The sequence below is a fragment of the Protopterus annectens genome, chromosome 12.part0 (genome assembly GCF_019279795.1).
Source record: "Protopterus annectens isolate FY-2018-M chromosome 12.part0, PAN1.0, whole genome shotgun sequence".
Classification (NCBI taxonomy): domain Eukaryota; kingdom Metazoa; phylum Chordata; order Ceratodontiformes; family Protopteridae; genus Protopterus; species Protopterus annectens.
The window spans coordinates 630,118,906-630,140,520 of record NC_056746.1 but is presented as its reverse complement, the minus strand read 5'-3'; the positions used below and the strand labels follow the sequence as shown (position 1 = coordinate 630,140,520).

General features: G+C 37.7%; 1 protein-coding gene across 3 annotated transcripts in view; it reads right to left on the bottom strand.

The window, feature by feature from the left end:
• INTS1 (integrator complex subunit 1) overlaps positions 1-21,615 on the bottom strand; it is a 2,399,836-nt gene that overhangs the window by 1,967,073 nt on the left and 411,148 nt on the right. For all 3 annotated transcript variants that reach the window (XM_044089756.1, XM_044089757.1, XM_044089758.1), the window contains exon 11: positions 352-528. In XM_044089756.1, coding sequence (XP_043945691.1) covers positions 352-528 — 177 coding nt within the window. The remainder of the gene's footprint in view (positions 1-351; positions 529-21,615) is intronic.

Genomic DNA, 21,615 nt, shown 5'->3' with positions numbered 1-21,615 from the left:
TTTATCTGCATACTGTATATTCTCTTAAGTTTCCTTTAGCTTGAGATTTTGCTTGAAAAGGGTCTACTGGCCAGCCTATTTGTCCACCTGTCTTATAAACAAATTACATGGGGAACCCTTTTTCAACAGACACACACAAATATGCAAAGTACTGCTGGGGGTGGATAAAAGTAACATCTTTAACAAAGCAGTCCAGATGATGTCTGATGTTAGCAATCAGACAGTTAGTTAATATTGTTCTAACAGTTCTCCAAAAACAAAAGATCTGTAACTTAATTTGTCCAATGGACCACACCTTTACAGCCCTGGACATACATCACATGCAAGAAAACATTTTACTGGAAAACTGACCTTAAACTCCATCTCAACATACAGAGGTTCCTTCCGTTCTTGCATTAAACCTAGACAGAAAGACTGGAAATTGATCTCATGTTTTGTTTGCTTGATAATTTCACGCAGCAAAGCTCGAGATGCACGAAGATAGTCGTCCTTATTTGTGAGTAAATCTTGAAACACCATCGCTAAGTACTGGAAGAAAACAGGATGAATGACAAAAATTTGTGAATACATTTTGAAACACCATTGCTAAGTACTGGAAGACAACAGGATATATGACAAAAATTAACGAAAGTGCCATAATACTCTAAGCAAGAAAATCCAAAGCAACTACTACTACTTTAACAATAACAAAAAACATTACCATTAACACAGCAATAATCTGAAGAGGTGAGACTTAGATTGGGATACAAAAAAAATCTAACTCACAGCTGAAAAATCTAACCCACAGCTGACCGTTGATTGCTTATCTACCCTTCTAGAGGAACAAGGCAACTGCTGCAATTTTTAGAAAAACAGTTTTAGTCTTTAGAGAAGGATGAGCGTTTTTGCAGTCATATCTTAGTAAGATCCTACCAAAGTCTTGCTTTGTTTGTCATGAAATCCAGAACCCTGGATTGCAGGTAGGATATTACAAGCTTCCTTCAATGAGTGGGTCTTTGGTATTCTAATAACCTGAAAAGGTTGGAGGTCAGAGCATTATATGTATTGCTAAGTCAAATTAGGACAAATCAGCAGAAAAAATGGACTTCCAGGACGGCTGCACATTGAGTAACAGCTTGAATCTAGGTATTCCAGGGTGAAAAAAGAAACTCAACAGAGAAGGCCAGTACACTTCTGTGCTCAGGGGTAAATTTCAGTAACTGGCTAGTAGATGTACTGCCTGGATGCCAGGAAAAAAGAAATACTGAGCACCTGGACAAAATCAGCCACAAAAAGTGAGGAAGAAACACCGACTGAAGAAAGTTCTGCAGCTGTTCAGCAAAAAGAAATGCAACTTCTATACATGACTTTCAGTAACCTACAGGAAGATATAACAGCTACACAAAGACCTTATTAAAATAAAAAAAAACACTGGAGTATATCAACACAAACAACAAAAGCATGGAAAAATGGAAGTAGTTTTAAACAGATATTTAAATATTAAATAAGGTGATAAAGCTGCGAAAATCAGAGGTTAAAATGAAGAAAAGGCTGGCTGATTATGAGGCTGCTCAGCAAGAGAGGTTTCAAAAAAATAATAGAATTCGAGGAAAGAGCACGTACAGAAAAAGTACAGTTTTGTACCTACCATAAATGTAGATGTTCGAAGATCCACATTGCTGCAGTCCTTACACTTGGGTAGTCCGCTGTCCTCGGTCGGCCCGAATATCAAAGTATAAGGCTGACGTCGGTCAAGGCGCATTTGACTGACATCAGGACGTCAGGGTACAAATGCACATGACCGACGTCATATCCTCAGTCTTTTCTTGCCCCAGATGTCAGAAGACCCTAAAAATAAAGGTCAAAACCAAAAGACAGCAAACAAACAACCAACCACCCTTGCACTAATTATATGTACAATATATACAATATACACAATATTTACAACCCAACCCACACAACCACCTCTAACTACAGAGGGGAAGGAGGGAGGGTAAAATTGGACTGCAGCAATGTGGATCTTCGAACATCTACATTTATGGTAGGTACAAAACTGTACTATGTTCTTCATCTCACATTGCTGCAGTCCTTACACTTGGGTAGAATCCCAAAGCAGAGGTAAGGGAGGATGGCCAAACTATAAGGAAGCAGGAGCTGCCAAAATGCCCTGCAAAACAGAAGTGGCAAAACCAGCCCTGGATTTAGAGTAAAGTGGTAGGTGATAATGCCTAGAGAAAGTATGCACTGAACTCCAAGTAGCTGCCTCCAGAATATCCTTGGTTGCCACCCCCCTCAAAAAAGCTGTCGAAGTGGCAGTAGCCCTACTGGAATGAGGCCTAATCCCAGCTGGAATCTCCTTGCCATGATGGGAATAACAGAAAGCAATGCAAAACCCAATCCACTTAGAAATAGTTTGTTTTGACACAGGCTTGCCCTGAGAACTCAAAGCAAAAGAAACAAATAACTGCTGAGACTGCCTGAACCCTTTAGTTCTGTCCAAATAATATCGCAACTGCCTGTGTACATCTAAAGTGTGCAAAATCTTTTCCCCTTTATTTTGGGGATTTGCATAAAAAGTAGGCAAATGAATAGTTTGGTTTAAAGCCACACTAGAAACCACTTTAGGCATAAAGGAAGGATTAGTACGTAAAGATACCCTATCCTTATGAAAAATTAAGAAAGGCTCAACCGCCATAAGGGCCTGTAATTCAGAAACCCTTCTTGCAGAGGTAATGGCCAACAAAAGGCAGTCTTCCATGATAAATATTTCAACTCAGTAGTAGCTGCAGGCTCAAAAGGTTGTAGAGTGAGTTTCTCCAACACAAAATTGAGATCCCAAGCAGGAGTAGGAGCTCTACGTGGGGTCTTATATTCTTTGCCCCTCTAAGAAATTGCTTGAACAAAGGATGAGAAAACAATGGTGGGTCACAGTCATAGTGAGCTGAAATTGCTGCAGCATGAACCTTAATAGAAGAGAAGGACAAACCCTTGTCCAGTAACTCAGTAAGATATTGGAGAGCCACACTTAAATTAGGCTCAGAAACATCAAAATCCTTTGCTGCACTCCAAAATAAAAATCTCTTCCATTTATCTGCGTACACTTTCCTTGTACTGGGCCTTCTAGCTTCCAAAATCACATTCAAAACTTGTTGCGGAAGTTGAGACCCTCTATGGTTCAAAACAGAATATGCCAGGCTGTTAGGTGAAGAAAGTGAAGTTTGACATTGAGCAAATGACTGTCCTCCTGGGACAACAGGTGTGGAATCGAAGGCAAAGGCCATGGAGGCTTCCATACCAGACTTCTCAATAATGGGTACCAGTGCTGTCGAGGCCAATCTGGAGCTATTAAAATCATCCTTGGCTTGTCCTGTCTGACTTTTAGAAGTACCTTTGGGAGGAGAGGCAGAGGTGGAAAGGCATACACATGAAGATTGCTCCAATTGAAAGAAAGAGCATCCACTTTCCAAGCTGTGGGATGAAACCTTTTCGTGCAAAACTTTGGCAGCTGATGGTTTAGTGGAGAAGCGAACAGATCTATGTCTGGAGTTCCCCATGACACTGTCAATTTCTGAAATACATGAGGATCCAATTTCCACTCGTGGGGATCCATAATTCTTCTGCTCAACACATCTGCTAAGGAGTTCTGTGCTCCGGCAGAAACCTTGCCTGAAGATTGAGCTGTAAACTGAGAGCAGTCTCCCACAAAATCATTGCTTGCCTGCATAGAGGATAAGAATGTGTTCCCCCTTGCTTGTTGATGTACCACATGACAGTTGTGTTGTCCGTTAGAATCAACACCTGCCCTGGAAGAAGTAAATCCTTGAAAGCTATTAATGCAAACTGGACTGCTAACATCTCCTTCAGGTTGATATGTAGATGTTGTAGTCTGGCAGGCCACTTGTCTTGTATCCACTTTCCATTTAGATGAGCTCCCCAAGCTTTGTCTGAGGCATCTGTCGTTAAAATCTGACTCGCCTCTGGCCGGGTCACAGAGAGTCCCTTGTTTAGGTGACATTCCTGAGCCCACCACAAAAATTCCTTTTGAATGCAAGGTATTATTTGAATGACAGTGTCCAAATCCTGGCAGTGCTGTGTCCATACATTTTTGAGATACCATTGCAGCTTCCTCATATGCAGTTTGGCATTGGGAAGCACCAGAATACAAGATGCCATGAACCCTAAGGCTTGAAGGACTGTCCTTGCAGTCAGCCCGGACTGATGAGATAGTTGATGGAAGTAAAGGGAAAGATTCTTTTGTTTGTCCGGGGTTAAAAAGGCCATCTGGGATGCTGTATTCAGTCTTACACCCAGAAAGCACATTTTCTGAGAGGGTACTAGACTGGACTTTATTTCGTTCACAGAATACCCCAGGCATCTTAGCACTGCTATCACATATTCCAAATGATGAAGAAGCTCTTCCTTCCTTGAGCCAGAATCAGGCAATCGTCCAAATAAGGATAGATCTGTATTCCTTTTAGCCTGAAGAAAGCTATCACTGGAGCCAGAACTTTCGTGAACACTCTGGGCGCAGTAGATAAGCCAAAGGGCAATGCAGAGAACTGATAGTGAGAAGTCCCAGCTCGCAAACGCAGATACTTCCTGCAACTTAGTCTGATAGGAACATGAAGGTAAGCTTCCTTGAGATCCAAAGTTACCATCCAATGATCTTTGCCCAGCAGAGGTAAAAGCTGTTGTAACGTCAACATTTTGAACTTCGGAATGTCCAGATAAGTGTTGAGGACAGATAAATCCAAAATTGGTCTCCACGTGTTCCCCTTCTTTGGTACTAGGAACAGGCGAGAATAAACTCCTAGGCCCACTTCTGGCATAGGGACCGGCTGTATGGCCCCTAGTTGGAGTAACAGAGAAATTTGCTTGTGAGCCTCTATTCTTTGTTGAGGAGGAACGTCTGGCATGCCTCTGAAAGGAGGCAAGGTATGGAAATAAAACCTGTAACCGTGGTGTATGATATCCAATACCCATCTGTCTTGGGTAATTAAACTCCAATTTTCTTTGAAAAGTGCCAACCTTCCTCCCAAAGGTGCTGCCAGACGAGAAGGCTCTGGCAGCGGAAAAGGCAGGTCATTGGGTCTGTTTACGAAAGGACTGACCCCTGCCCTCACCTGAAGACTGTGCAGGAGAACTCCTGTTCTAGGCCTGAAAGAACCCTGAGCTCTGCCCCTACCACGCCTAGATCTACCCCTAGACTGGGAATCATAAGAAGGATACGTCCACCCCTTAGTAGGCCAATTTCTACTAAACTTTGGAGGTTGAACCTGCAAAAAATCTTTAACAGTCTGCATAGACTTAGCCTTGTCCTCCATCTTCTTTAAAACTGCCTCAACAGGAGAACCAAACAACACATCAGATTGTAAAGGAGCATCTAAAATCCTTGTTTTAACATGGTCAGATAAATTTTGATCCCTCAGCCAGGCGTGCCTGAAGAACTGATCCAGTGGCAGCCACCCTAGACGAGGCCTGTACAGCATCAAAACCACATTGCAAAGAATGCTTACCCACCTGTTCAGAAACATGTACTAAATCTTGTAACTCTTTACAATCAATACCTTCCGCCAGAGCATCAACCTTAGACTTCAATTGTGAAAGGAGATAGTTTTGGTATTTCAACATGTGAAACTGGCAATTCAAAGCCCTCATAGCTAGAGTGGAAGAAGTATAAACTTTCTTTCCCCATCTATCCAAGGCCCTGGCCTCTTTATCTGCAGGAACCGGATTCTTGACAACAGAAGCCTTAACACCTTTAGGCCCCTGGCTAACAGTTTCTGGGTCTGCCCTAGGACTCTTAAAAGATACTTATGAGCTTCAGGCACCCTGTAATACCTATCGGTTTGACAGGAGCAGGAGGCAAAGAATCAGGATTAAGAGAAGCCTCTGTAAAACATCTTCCACTACATCCAAAACAGGAGGTATAGCCAAAGGCCTATGCTGGGGTAAAACAAAATTCCCTAAGCCTTTTCCTGGAATCAGAGAAGTCCTGACCTTCCCACTTAAAATGCTCCTTCATGGAATGAAGCATTTCTGAAAAAGAAAAATCCTCAGGAGGAGAAGCAGAAGGAGTAGAATCATCCACATCAGAATCAGAATAAGGAGAGTACTCCTGCAAGTCTTCAGCCGAAGACTCTGAAACATCCTAAGTCTGCTCAAAACTCCCTAGTTCAGGCTCCACCCTAGGTCTCTTATCAGGAAGGGGCAAAGAACCCCTAATCAAAGTGATCAAATCTTCTGCCATTTTAAGCATATGCTTCTTGGGCACAGTTCCAGAAGAACTAGGGGTGACACCAACTGAAGCTAAACCTGGCCTGCCTCTGGGAGAAGCCTTGGAAACAGAAGGAGAGGGCCTAACCACCCTAGGCAGGGAGGGGAGTATAGTAACCTGAGAAGCCCCATCACCCTGACCTGCCTCCTGAGAGGCCACATCCTGCAATAGCAAAGTCTCTCCCTGGGATCCCAAAGAAACCTCCGGTGGAACCACCGGCTTCACCGACACCTCTAAAGAACCGGCGTCCAGTACGGACGGTTCTTCTAGCCTAGGCTTAACTGCTTTGTCTTTGCGCTTCTTCGAAGAAGCGGGCGTCGGAGCATCCGACGGCATTTTATAATTGCACCGCTTCCCGAAGACTAACCTGGCACAATCTAATCTCCTCTTTATAGTGCGCTTATTGAATCTAGCACAAGAGCGACACCCAACAACGTCGTGCTCAGGCCCTAAACAAGGAATACACAAAGTATGATAGTCTCTATGCGGTATCTGTTTCCCACAAGAAATACAATTATTCACTTTTTCTGACATCCGTTAAACCACTGAGGCAAGAAAAAAACAAAATATTCCCCAACGGGGTACTTAGCCAACTTTGACTCGGTCTGAAACTCCGGAATCGAAAAATTTCAGAACGCCAACCAGCACTTGAAATACTGCTTCTGCATCGGACCATGCGGCAAAAAAGACTGAGGATATGACGTCGGTCATGCGCATTTGTACCCTGACGTCCTGATGTCAGTCAAATGCGCCTTGACCGACGTCAGCCTTATACTTTGATATTCGGGCCAACCGAGGACAGCGGACTACCCAAGTGTAAGGACTGCAGCAATGTGAGATGAAGAACATCCTGAGATTTTCAGCTATACCAAAGAAGGTGGAAGGAACAGACTGTATTAATTTTATGAAAGCACAAACAAGCAACTGGACTGATATTTCACAGCAGGAGCTGTTAGTTGAAAGGGCGCATTGTGTTTATGCTCCTACCCTGCTTATGAGAAAGCAACCTAGACCTCTAATAGTAAAGAGGCAATCCTACCTGCAGAAGGAGTTGATTCTGACAACTGGCAGAAGGATAAAATACTAAAAGTGGGAGACAGCAGTGTGGACAATGATTACTCCTTGTACACTAGACAGAAGAGGAGTAAATTCATTCCACTATTCAGGAATCTCAAGACACAGGTGTGAGATTCAAACTGCTGTACCCAGCTGTCTTCAAGGTATTCTTCCCTGGAGGGACACTTTTTGATGAAGTACATGTTAAGGAGGAAATACAAACGTTTGTCAAACAAAAAATGAGCTGTGAAACAGAACGAAATTCTGCTTCTTGTTCTTCTGGTAATAAGGACCACAAAGACACTGTACCTGTGAAACTTTTTCCACTGTTTCAAGTGAAAATGTTGGAGAGAAGGAAGGGAGCACGAGAGTTGAAAAGAAGAAGAGAGAATGCTGGAAATGAAGCAGCGAGAGGATTTGGGAGATGGAGATGAACAGTAATAAAACTAGTAACTTAATTTGGAATCAAAATGCAATAATTATATTTGCAAAATATGACAGAACAAGACAATATGGAAATATTGGACTTTTTCAGAATTTGCTAAACTTGTTGGGGACTCTAAAGTAAATGCCCTACTTCATGTCATTAATGTTTGGAAAAATGCTTTGGGGAGGGGAAGAGATTTGAGAAAGTTAACTAAGTAAAAGTAACTTTTTTTCTTAATAGTGCTATTTTTGTGTTGTATTGTTTTCTTTGCATGCTATAACATTTTCTCAGTTATTTTTTTTTTTTTAACTGAAATGGTGACTGTAAATCGGTATTGCTGTTCTTTTTTTTCCCTTTCTTTCTCCCTTCGCTCTTTCTTTTTGTTCAGTTTTAAGAAATGTAGGCACTGCAATGTTAAAAGAGCATGACAAAAAAAAAAATTAATATGCTTTTTCTCATATTTGCATGGAGGAAATGACTGGATTAAGGACCTTCGATTTAGTAAGTTTTAGGAGAAAGCAAGTAAATGAAAAAGAATACTTATTACGAGGCTTTTTCCTAGCAAATTAATGTATGCTTAGTAGCAATTCTGAATTGGCCCTCATGTCTTCATGGAAACAATCTGATAATGAGAAACTGGCTGTCTGGTTCTCATGTCTCCATGAAGACAATCTGATAATGAGAAACTGACTGTTTGGCTCTCGTATCTCCATGGAAAAAATCTGGTAAAGAGAAACTGGTTACAGTCTGATGGAGAGTGACTGGCTGGGGGGGGGGGAACAGAAAAGAGAAACTGGCTAAGAGAGAATTTTCTCTGAAAGCATTCATGTTTTTTTTCCAGCTGGGAGAGCTATAAATATAAGCAGAAAACAGTTCTTAGTAGAAACACAGGCTGCACCATGTGTCTTAGCATTGGATAACCTTCTTTTGTAGGTTAAGTCAAGCCTGTGAATGTGACTGTCAGTTTGGGACATCTGTCCCTATTAGAAGGGTAAAACTGCAATATCTGAAGATGTACATAGTTTTGTGTGTTAGTATTAAGTTAGTAGGTTTTACGGGGTACTTGGGGGCTTTTGTTTTGTTCTTTGTTTGTTTGAGGGCTTTCAATAAAACAAAAAGTTTTATGAGATGTGACATAAGCTCAAATGGATATGACAAGAAACAACTATATAAAAGTTCAACCTGCCAAACAGTGCATGCATGTAACAAAAAAGCTAGAATTAGACATTTAACAAAAAAGGTGTTATACATAAAAGGTGAGAATAACAACTTTTTAATACAGTGATGCTTTTTGTAATGTCTTTAAATGTCAATGTCCTCACAGATAAATACAAAAATGAAAGAATAGTAAACTATATTAAAATGTACAGTGCAAATAGCTATGTTACAGGAAACACGTGGAAAGAAATGAACATGTGAATTTGATAAACAAAGGTTTCCAGGATGCTTATTCAGCAGATTATGTGGGACAAAGGAGAAGAGGAGTACTTATATTATTTGCAAGAGGAGCACCAAAATTGATGCAAGAAGATACAAAATATAATAATGGCAGATTTGTAGTCCTAAGAGGCTACTGGCAAGGGAGGAGGATTACAATGGCATGTATTTATATTGCGTCTAAAACTGCCACAATGGAGCTTAAAAAATTCTTGAGGGACTGGAATTTGACTTGCAGCAGTGAAGATGTGTCTGGGGGGCCCAGAATGGAAAGTATAACAAAACAGGGTATACTTTTGAAGAAGTTTATTAAAATATTTGGCATGAAGATGTGAATTCAGTAATAGGAGTTTGGAGTGAATTTACATACTGTTCCGTAAGATATAAAAACTGGGCTAGGCTAAACAGAATTTACATTTCACAGCAACATGTGCTTTTAATTGAAGTTCTTGATACACACTCAATAACTATCTCAGATCATGCACCAATAATAACTAAAATAACACAAGGTAATGAAATAAAAATGAGACACTGGTGCTCTCCGACCTATCTGTTGAAAAGAGAGGAGTTTAAAGAAAGGGTAGTGCAGATTATTCAGGAGCTGTTCGAGAGGATAGAAATTACTTTTGAAAATATAGCTAGGGAGTGGGATAAAATTAGGGTGGAATTTAAAAATAGAGTGGAAATAAAGGAAAGGGAGCTATGGTTAAGTAACAAGAATTACTTACAGGTACTGACAAATGTTAAAGTATTCAGAACGGAGGCAATCTCACAGAACAAGAAGAGGATTAACTGCAGAATGCTAAGCAGAGATTACCTCAATAATATACAAGAGTTTAGAAAGACTGCTGTTAAGCAACTGCTTTTTGACTCGGGCAACAGAAAGTTGAAAGGGCTGTCGCCAGTCAAGCTTAGGCAGCCTATTACAAGGAAGGTAACAAAAAATCCTGTATAAGTATTAGAAATATTTTGGAAATTCTATGAAAGTCTGTATAAAGTAGAGAAATATGGAAATCAAGAAACGATACAAATGGAAATGTTTATGGAAGAATTAAATATGCCACGGTTAGAGGTAGATGAGACTCAATTACTAATGGTTAGGATAGGAGGAGATGAGATAAAAATTGTGATGTATAACCAATCTACACAAAAATCCCCAGGAATGGATGGTATTCCTGTGGAAGTTTGGAAGCAAGGAGGGAAAAAACTGAAAAAGATCTGGAAGGTTTTGTTTAACACTATTTTAAGAGGAGAAGTACCAACATCCCGGAAGAAAGCAGTGGTAGCTGTAATATCTAAAGAGGGTAAAGATCCATCAGATCCAGTTTCATACAGGCCCTTTCAATACTAAATCATGATTATAAAGTGTTCATGTCTATAATGGTTAAAAGAATGGCAAAATAATGTCAAAATTGATAAATATGATCAATGTGGTTTTGTGGAGGGAAGGCAAACATTTGACAACATTAACAGAACACTGATGATCCAGAAGGAAGAATGTAAGAAAATACCATTGGTGTTATAGTTCTTGTTGCAGAGAAAGCAATTGACATTGTAAGCTGGAACTTTATGAGCAGGGCAATGGAAGCATTTGTATTTCATTACAAAATTATAAGGTTGATTAGGAGGATACATGAGGGATCAGAGGTTAAAATTACAGTGAGTGGGGTCCTCTCTGATAATTTCTGCTTCAGCAAAGGAACCAGACAGTGGTGTCCTCTTTCCCTTTTGTTATTTGTATTATATTTGAAATGATTTAGCAATATCCATATTCATGGGGACAAGATAAATGAAGTATTTAGGAGTATGCATTAAAAATGATTCTAGTGTGGCAGCTAAGGATATATGGGAAGAGACTAAAATGGAAGCTTTGTTATATGAGTATGGATACTAAGGTGCAAGCAGTAAAATTAGTCATGTTAGTGTAATACAGAGGTCAGGCCTATTTTTATCAACCAGAGGAGAAGTTGTGGCTAACAATTAATAAAAAGTTGAAGGAATTCATGTGCAAGGGGAAGATGGCAAGAGTCAAGTGGGATAAGCAGATTCTTCCAGTAGAACAGGGCAGATTGGGATAACCCAATTTGAATTGGGTATTTCAGAGCTACACTGTTAAGGCTTCTATACATAACACAAGCAGAAACCTATAATTCAAAGTAGAAAGGGATGATGATGAAATGGGTGGAAGCTCAAAAAACAAGGAAAGACTGTAATTTTGGAGGCAGGTCTTTAAGGAGAACAGCAATAATCATACAGATTATTATATCCATAAAGCAGCAGAAAGTATCCTAAGAACTGAGCCAACATGGGAATGGAGTAAAGAGATTCTGTCAATCGGGATGATTAAAATTAGGGATACAGATAATAGGCAAGTGGGGGCTGGAATTTATTGGAGAAAACTGACAAAGGAACCAAGGTATTGGGAGCAAATAACTAAAGAGGGAAAGATGATAGAATGGAAGGATTGATATCAGAGTATAGGCAAAGAGAAAGAAATAGGGGTGTCCTAAATGTAAGACCAACACTGACTTTTTAGTAGAATCTAAAACAGAAGCTGCCATTAAAAAAGGAATAATTAGTAGAGCATAGAAAATATTGCATGCTAACTGTAAGAATCAATCAGAGGAGGTTAGAAGGACTGGATAAGCAAATCACAAAGAAACAATGAAAGGATATAGGTATGTCTCCGAAATATGCAACAAAAATCTAGAAAATTTCGGATTTTTGCTAGGAAATGTTTATATAGATATTTTTACAGCCCAAGTATACTTCAGAGAATTTTTCCTCAGGTAGACAGCAAATGTTGGAGTGGTGATGGAAAGAAAGAGGTAATTGGGAATATATTTTCTGGGAGTGCAGTGAGCTGGTGGAATTTAAGGATTCCCTGTGGGATGCACTACCAGAGAGCAATGGTGTGACGAGGGAGGTGATTTTTCTGAGCTATGATACAGAATCGGAATTGTCTAGACATGGTAAGACCTTGCTGTGTCTAATTATGGTGACTGCCAAAAAAGCAATTACTTGAAAATAGAATCAAAATCTAAACCAACTATACTAGAAATAGTGAATATAGTAACAGAGATAAAACAACTGGAACAGAGATCTTTAAAAAAGGGTAGAAGTAAACTACATAGAAAAAAATGGTAATTGTGGGAACAATACATACAGGGGAGGAATGAGGTTTAAAAGAAGGCAAGACTTAAATGAGCTATGTAATGTTTGACTGAAAATAATTGGGTAGATTATAAGTGATGTATAATGTCTGCAACTGGGTGTGTGAGAGTATGGCTAGTGATGTAAAATGCTTGCAACTAGGATTGTATCAATGTGGCTTGTTTCCATTTCTATAAATGTATGGTTGCCTATGTCGTAAGTGATGTTTTAATAAAGATGTTTTTTGTTTAAAAAAGGGCAGGAACTGAATATTTTATGTAATGTTGCTTAGGTTATATGATATATAGTGATATATGTGAAGTATCATGTTTATAAAAGTGAACTTATTAATACAATTTAATTAATTTTATATAAATGTACGTTTATCTATGTCACAAGTGATAACTAAATAAATTAGTTAAAAAGGCAGCAGAAAAATCAGCCTCAGAAAGGCAATATGTTCTAACATAATACAGACTTCAACTCCACCTAACTAAATGGAATGATATAGGAAAGCAAACTGTAACAGTGCGATGGGATATTTTTCAATGGACTAACATACGTTATACAGCACAGCCTATTTGAGTTTCCAGATTACATGAAACCTTCACCAGGAGATGAACTCCTGATGCTTGATACTGTCTTATCTATTTGTAACAAGAATGGAACTGACTACTTAACTTTGCTATTTAATTTACAATAGTTAAACACATACCCACTATAAAATACAATGTATGTCTCTCACACTCACACTCTATGAGAGAAAATACAAAGCTTAGATGCTAAGATGTAGGACAAATATCCTTAAAAGACGCCATATCTAAACAAGTCTGTCCACAGCAGACTGACCCTGAATACGGAAGGCTTGATTAATTTCTACTGTAATAGAAGTGATAACAAGGCATTTAACTGTAAATGATGGCCTGTAGTGCTTCTTTGTAAACACCTCAGCTTTGACCATCTGCTAGAATCTCGTAAACACATGTAAGGTTCCATCAAGTATGCTAAACATAGTGTCCAAGAAGGTAAATCCTTAGAAGATAACACTCCAAGAAGAGCTTCACAAATAGGCAAACACAATTAGTGGAATAAAACCACATACCCAATTTATGAAAAAATGTAAATGAAATACAGAAACTCAAATGGGTGTGAAGAAAATTCTAAAGTCACTAGTTATTGAAAGGGACAACTCTATTCAATGCATTACTCACCTTCTTGCCTATTTGTTAAGGCACTGCAATCTACTAATTGAAGTTCGCCCAACTTATTGCCACACCAACTAACTATAACAAAGCTATTGACAATCAACCCTTGATCAGATATTAACATACTCTTCAAATGAAATATCCTATGGAGCTCTGTCAAACAGTCCCAAGTGATCACTTACCAATCTACAACATAAAGCACAAAAGAAACAGCTCCAAAACCCATCATTACAGCTCAGTAAAAAAACATACTACTTTTCATGAAGACGCTTTTAATACATTACATCTCCTTAACTGGGAGTCAATAAAGATTCTCCCCATAGAAGATGAGGTCCATAAAAACTTTCTAGGTGTTCTAAACATATTAACCCTCCTCAAAATCAAAATAGTGAAAGCCAGACCTGCTCTACAGCTATCCTTAGCAGCTAAACAACTTGAGAAACAAAAAGAAAAAAACATAGAAGACATGGACAAAAAAAAACCAAACAAAAAAAAAACGGCTCCTACTTTACTACCATAGATGATCAAGAATCCTAACAAAATAATTTATCATCAAAGATAAAAAAACCTATTGCTCAAACAAGCAAGACATATACACTAATAATCCAGAACTGTTCTAGGCCCCAATTAGACTGTCAAATCCAGGTCATGCTACACAGCCAACACCAATGTTCAAGCACCTCCTAATGCATTACTACCTTTCATACAATAATAATTGCCTTTATTTCATATAAAAGTAATCTAATTAGCAAACATATGTGTAACTGTTAATGTATCTTATTCAAAGTCTGTTCATGTATATTACTGAATGCATGTTTAATAACGTTTCCAGTATGTTATAGATTTTCTTCCCAGGTCTTCAAAGAAAAGCATTTTTTGATTAAACCCAGTCGACAAACTCAGTTCACATAATTAAAATAAATAAATAAATATTATCTGAAAAAAAATGTATTCATCATGAGTGTTAAATCCCTCTCCAGACATATCCCACAAAAGCATGGCACTCCTACCTCTCAAGTAATGAAGGGGGAAAACAAGATCATTACATTTTCCTAGATGTGGTTGGACAATTTCTTGAATTCTTCCATGTAACTTTACTGGAAACCATTACAATGAGGTTAATGGAACTGCAGTATATATGCCAAGATGGTTCCACAATAAGCAAACTTCGAAAATAAAGTTTTAAGTGCTGGACTGTAAATGACAAATTTTGTGTGGCTATGGATTACTGTTTCTGTACTGGTACATTTGTTTGGTTTTATAAACACATCTGTAAAGTCCACCACCTATGGAAATCTCATTGCTAAAGAAGAGTAACAGAGAGTACTTCATGTAGAATCTTACAGATGAGTGGACACTACCATCCACTACAGGCATCCGCAAATTTACTCCTGGCTAGACTAGCATGGTCCACCTTGAGAAAGGAATTGTGGCCTGAGGGAGGGTACTGGCAAGGTGTAAATGGCCATAAGACTCAATAACCTTGGAATATCTATGAAGCTATAAGGTAAGGCACAAAGACACCACTTAGTTACTTCTGTTCTACTGATGGTAATTCATAGTCTAAACATGTGGCACAGACATATTCAAGAAATTTCCCCAGGGGCTCAGTAGTGTTGTTTACAGTCCAGCACTAAAAATATAACAGTGCAACTTGAGAAAGGTTTTCATAATTGAACAGCAATAATCTCATCTATATAAAAGTTTCTAATTTATGCTCAAGTACAATAAAATACTTCCAAATCTGTTTTACAGAGAAAGACAGGGAAAGATGCACATTGGCAGATCTGAAAGAAGCCCGCTTTGCTCAGAATAACTGTTACAAAGTATGCAGAGTTGTTGAATGCGCAACAGAGGGGTCATCATTACATCGTGGACTTCAGAAAAAAAAATCTACAAAATTATAAGGGATCCCAAAACAATAACGTTTGGAAATAGTTGGATTAAGTTATGCAGAGTTTTTGTGTGACCAACAGACAACAGTAGAAACCACTGAATGCCAAATATTTGAGCATAATGAAAAGACAGCACGAGGTAAAACATTTGCTGGGAGTGTAATGGAAAAGTGCTTGGCAATAAAGGAATTGCATAAGTATGGAAAGCCTACACCTATACTGACTTTCTGATGTGTTATGAGAAACAGCACATTTTATGGCAACTGCATCAACCTGGCAAAAGGTTAACAGTGCGTGGATAACCAGTATATGCTGAGCATAATTACTCACAGGTGACAAACATAAACTAATACTTATGGAAGCTGTAAAAGAAGAACATGGCAGAACAAAATGATATTTTCCACTTCATTAAAAGCTTTTGGAACTCGTGCCATGGGCTAATTTTTGAAAATCCAGATAAAGTGATAGTAAAGAATTAAAGAAAAAAAACTGCCAGTGAAACTGGGAAAGCTACAAGATGAGCAAGAGGTTGTAAGGTCAGTTTCACTGAGTGACAATAATATTTTTGGAGAAATAGAGCAATGAATGGGAAGATAAAATGAATTTGGTAAAAGAAGGATGATTGACTATGTGCACAATCACTGAAGCAAGAATTAATTATTTCCCTTTGTTGAAGAGGAAAGTCCAAATAAGCAAAAAAACATGTCAGCAGAGGCTCAATGAGAAACGCAGTGCACAAAAATTATACAATGGCATACACTAATAAAAAGAATAAAAGTTGCATACAACTGCAGTACAGGGACATAGGATTAAACAAAAACTTTCAATGAAGTACAGGAACATAGTTTAAATCCTGCAGTACTGTGATGGACTAAATTTGACATACATTGTTTAAACATAAGTTAAAATGTGATGGTTCCACTTGAATACGTGCAAATTTATTTAATAATATTTTCAAGTTTGTTAAAATATTCAAACAAATTATTACTCAAATGAATAAATGTTGGCATGGGTATCTGGTAAGCAGTTGATTTCTCTTCTATAGACAGGGCACTGTTAATAGTACTGTCCTTGACCAAGGACCTCAATTAAATAACTTCGACACAACTCTTTGCCCTGGTTTATATAACAGAGAATATGAAGTAAATCATTTAGTAAGTGGTGATGCACAGATCATATGCAAATGCTAACACTGCAGCTGAACTATGCCAAGGTGAAGTATACACATATTACTGCATATTTATCATATTGTTCACATTTTTCAAATATCATAAAATCTGGCAAAGTGTTAACCATATGAAAAAGTTAACTGCTAGATGTGAAGTGGAATATGGTGAAAAATTAAATATATGAGAAACACTTCTACAACTCCATGAGTGTATAATTACAATTGTTTTACATCAAAAGAAATGGAGGGGCATTTATGAAATGAAAACTTAACTCTGGGTTTGCACTGAATATTGAACATTAACTATACAACTAAACAAGTTTGTTACTTTATTCCTGACAAATAATATTTAGTGAAAGTACTTAAATATAGAATATGGCAAAGTATTAATCCTTTACAGAGAATTCCTCAGAACAATATTGCACAAAAACCCAGCCTAATATATACCCACTCCTCAATTAACCATTCAAAATTGCGCCAAAAATTTTAAAGCAATATATACACATCAAATTACAGCAGTAAAAATATTGCATGTAGCAAATAACAAAACTAAATAAATGTTACCATAAAATATTATAATATGTTAAATTATTAAATAAAATCCATGTTAACTTTACTAACCTAAAATTCGATCAAGTTTTAAAACACTAGCAATGCTTATAGTTTCATTGATACCTGGGTAACAAGAGGCATTTAAAAACAACTGCCATCTCAAGTCCATCATATCCAAATGCACATCTGTAATGCACCCCTGTTCATCCAGCACTAACTGCTATAAAACCAAAAATTTAAAATCATGTGTTGGATTTTCATTGATATGTCTATACAAAGCACTAGCAACCCTACAATGTCTGATGTCACCCAGATGTCCACCTATTTTTAATTTAAATTTTCTACAGGTTTTCCCAATGTAGAAACTAGAACAGTTTCCACATTTAGCCATATACACAACATTTTTACTATTACAATTGTAGTGGCCTCTAATGTTGACAGTCTTCCAATAAACCCTAATTTGACCTTCAGTTTCCATTATAAATGGACAAAAAGAGCAGGAATTACATTTGAAATTACCTACTTTTCTATTGATTCTGCCTTCATGTCTAATACTTTCCAAAATGTTCTTTACAGATTTGTCCCTCCTAAAAAACGTCTCGGGTTTTTACCAACTTTCAACCCAACATTAGCATCAAACTGAAGAATCTCCCACTTGGCATTTACCACATCAATAATACTGTTGGCCATGTCATTGTATGTCAAAATGAAGGCTGAGTTGTAAAAACCTTTATCATTACTAGATCTATTAGTGCTCACAAATCCGTGGCCCAATATGGGTCTATAAAAACCTTGTTTACGTTTGTGGGTTACCTCATGAGCAAGGTAATCCAAAAGACAGTCAGGATATCTCCTTTGTTTAAACATATGTGTAATAAAATTTAATTCTACCAAAAAATCAACATCAGAACTCACGATTCTGGCAGCCCGCACCAACTGACCTTTAGCTACAGCCCTCTTTTGATGGTGTGGGTGCCAGCTCCCATAATCCAAATAGGAATTTGAGAATGTGGACCTTCTGTGAATTCTGGTGTTAAAATTCATATTACACCAATCTATCTCAAGTTCTACATCTAAGTAGACAATTTTATTCTAAATTTTAAAAAATCAACTGTTTCATTAATATATACCAGAAACTCATTTAAATTGTCTTCTGTACCTTTCCAAAGAAGAAACAAATCATCCAACACTCGGGTATAGTGTGCAATATTAGACATGTACCGACTAATAATCAAAAATTCCTGCTCCCAATACGACATAATAAGGTTGGCAAAAATGGGGGCACATGCCGCCCCTATTGCCACTCCTTTCGCCTGTTTATAATACTGTCTCTCAAACCAAATGTGGTTATTTTTTTAAAACTAATTCCATAAGTACACTCAATTTGTTAATTTCATCTTGAGAAAAAAATATTGGTTTTATTAAGTTGTTGTTCTAACCAATAAATACCTAAATCATGGGGAATAACAGTAAACAGATTAACCACATCAACAGTGACCATAATCATATCAGTGGTTAATTCAATGCCATTTAATCTGTCAATAAATTGCCAGGAATCTTTACTAATATAATCAAAAACACCCAGGCACTTCTGCATTTCATGATCTAGGTATTTGGCAAAAAAATTCAGAATCTGTACTGCCAGAGCCTTTGCCTTCAGCAATCTATGAAGCTTTAGCATTAACTTTGGCTTTTCTACTCCTGTTGTGTCTTTTGTAACTCTCCAAATCTTATTTTCAACAAGAAAGTCTTGATTTTGTTTAATTAAGACCGTTAAAGCAATAATGGCCTACGCTGATAACTTAAGTTTGAATAGGTTTGACATTCCATTTTTCATGTCAAGTATAGCTCCAAATACTTCCAGTGACAGAAATGAAAGTGCATCTGCCAAGGTTTGCATATTCTTGTCCAAATCAGTAATAAATCTCCTATTTTGCAACTTATTTTTCTCAACCTATTCTCCAAATCAGTAATAAATTTCCTACATTCCGACTTATTTTTCTCAGCTTTCACACAACCATCTTTATGAAAAACTGGAGGCACAATACAAAAAGCCATTTTCCCTACCATTTGTTATACAGTTACAGCAAAAAATAATATGCAGTGCAGAAATACCTTTCCTGACAAACACTTGAAGACCTTCTCTGTAGACTCAAGACATCAAATAGTGGGAGACACTAGTCTAAACCAGAAACTGTACTATAAAAAAAAAAAAAACTCTATCCTTCCCCTCCACCTATTAAGTCTTTATCTTCACACTCAGCAAAGTCATCAGCTTGGAAAGAAAGTGAGAGAGGGCACACTAAAAGGGCAGGAACACACAAAAAATATAAAATTAAAAAGAACTCCAAACAAAAAGTACATTTACCTCTACTTCTCTCAATTCACATTTATTTTCAAATTACTCTTCTGAAGCCCTTACCTTTACATCCCCAATTTCTGCCACAATACTAATGGTGTGGTTTGGCCAAAGCCTATAGATTGGAAGCATCCTACTGTAGATACACTGCTGTGCTCTGTCTATTGCTACCACTGCCTACTCACTCGGCTCCTGGTGATCAAATCAATGCAATTAGCACCCCCAGATTCCCTTCCTACTCTGCTGCAACCAGTTCTGATGTTCTTGGTGAATATTTCGTGCTAGTGCTGTTGTGGCCTGAGTACAGTACTTTGCTGTTGTTTGCAAAGAACCTCAACGGCCACCTTACTACCCACTTTTTTTGAATCTTTCCAACTGCTTTGCAAGATTCTTCCTGAGTACCTATCTTTGTACCATCAGCAAAGTGGATGATCTTGTTCTCTGTTCCCGCAGATATGTTTCAGATAAATATACTTAAGAGTAATGGACCAATTCAGATCCCCATGTTATTCTACTGGTCACTTTCTCAATTTCTGACACTATTTATATCATTACAATTTTATATGTTCTATAATTCAACCATGCATTCAGTTACTTAACATTGCTTTCATCTCATCCCCTCCAGTTTTCCTATCAGCCTCCTGTGTGACACAGAGTCAGAAGGTTTGTTCAAGTCCAGGTAGATCAAGCGCACTGGCATTCCCCACTCAAGTTCACCTATAACCTAGTCATAAAAGTGGATCAGCTTTGACTAACAGTTACTTCTAGCTGCAACCCAGAACTGCAGAATATCCTGGACGTTATACTATTATCAGCATGAATAAGGGTTTTTGAGGCAATACATAAGAAACCACTGAGCAATTCTGATCACCAAGTGGATAAATGTACAGTGCAGCATTGATTTACTGAGATTACGTTAAAGTTGTTAAAGGAACACTTTTTAACTAGGGAGCTATAAATTAAATTATGAATCACAGTAATGCTTGAAATTGTGATAAATAATTTAAAGGTAATCTGTCTAGGAGATGTGAGATTTCATTTATAATAAAATGGATTAGTTTATAGGTAAACATATGCCTGGTAATAAGAGGGCTATTGGGAGTAGGAGAAAATTACCCCACGAAAGAACACAGAAATAAGCAACAGTACTGAGGAAAAGAAGAGAATGTAGAAAATTATGAAGGATACTTCTTCAGAAAGGAATGCTAAAATGTATATGTACCAGAAGGGTAAGGAAGCTATAAGAGGTGCCTAAAAGAAGCATGAGTAAAAATTGAGTAATGGAGAGAAAGGGATAACTTTCAGATATACTCCGTGCCGCTATAAGATCAGAAACCTGCAGTTAGGGTTATTAACAGTGACAATACAGTGCCAGATCCTGGTAGGATAATTGATATTTTGTTTTATGCAGACCTTTGGAAGGACAGCAAAGATTTGAATGGAGAAATTTATTTGTTTATATAATCTAAATGGTGAATGTACATTAATACTGAAATACATGGTTAAAAAAAGCATACAGCTCTAGGTCTAAAGAGTCTAAAATGGGACTGTCCCATTTAAATGATAATTTATTAGACTAAGTCACTCATTTGTTTCAACAGTGAACAACATATGGAGTAGTTCCTATTCAGGGGAAACAGCTATTCTAATTCCTATTCACAAGGATGGTAAATAATTGTATTAATCTTACTAGCTTGTTAGAGTAAAGGTTTGAGAGGGTTTTAATAAAGCTAATGAATACTCAAGGGATCATATTTATTATGATATATATCAACATGGATTTTCTAAAGGAAGATCAACTATAACTAACCTTATTACACAGTACGGACTATTGACAGTAATATTCCAGTAGATAGACTGTGTATCACATAGCGCTATTGTGTATGCATTAAAAACCTGGTGATTTAATCAGTATGTGATACAATGGACACAGAACTGACTGAGTGGTAAAACTGCCAGGGACTATGTTCAAAGAACATGATCTAAGGAAGATGTATTCAATAGAGGTCCTTTCTTATTTTTGTGTATTTATGTCAGCATTTCAACTCTATGGGAAATGCTGGATTATTTAATTTGTAGACATCACAAAAACTGTGGGTTATGCTGC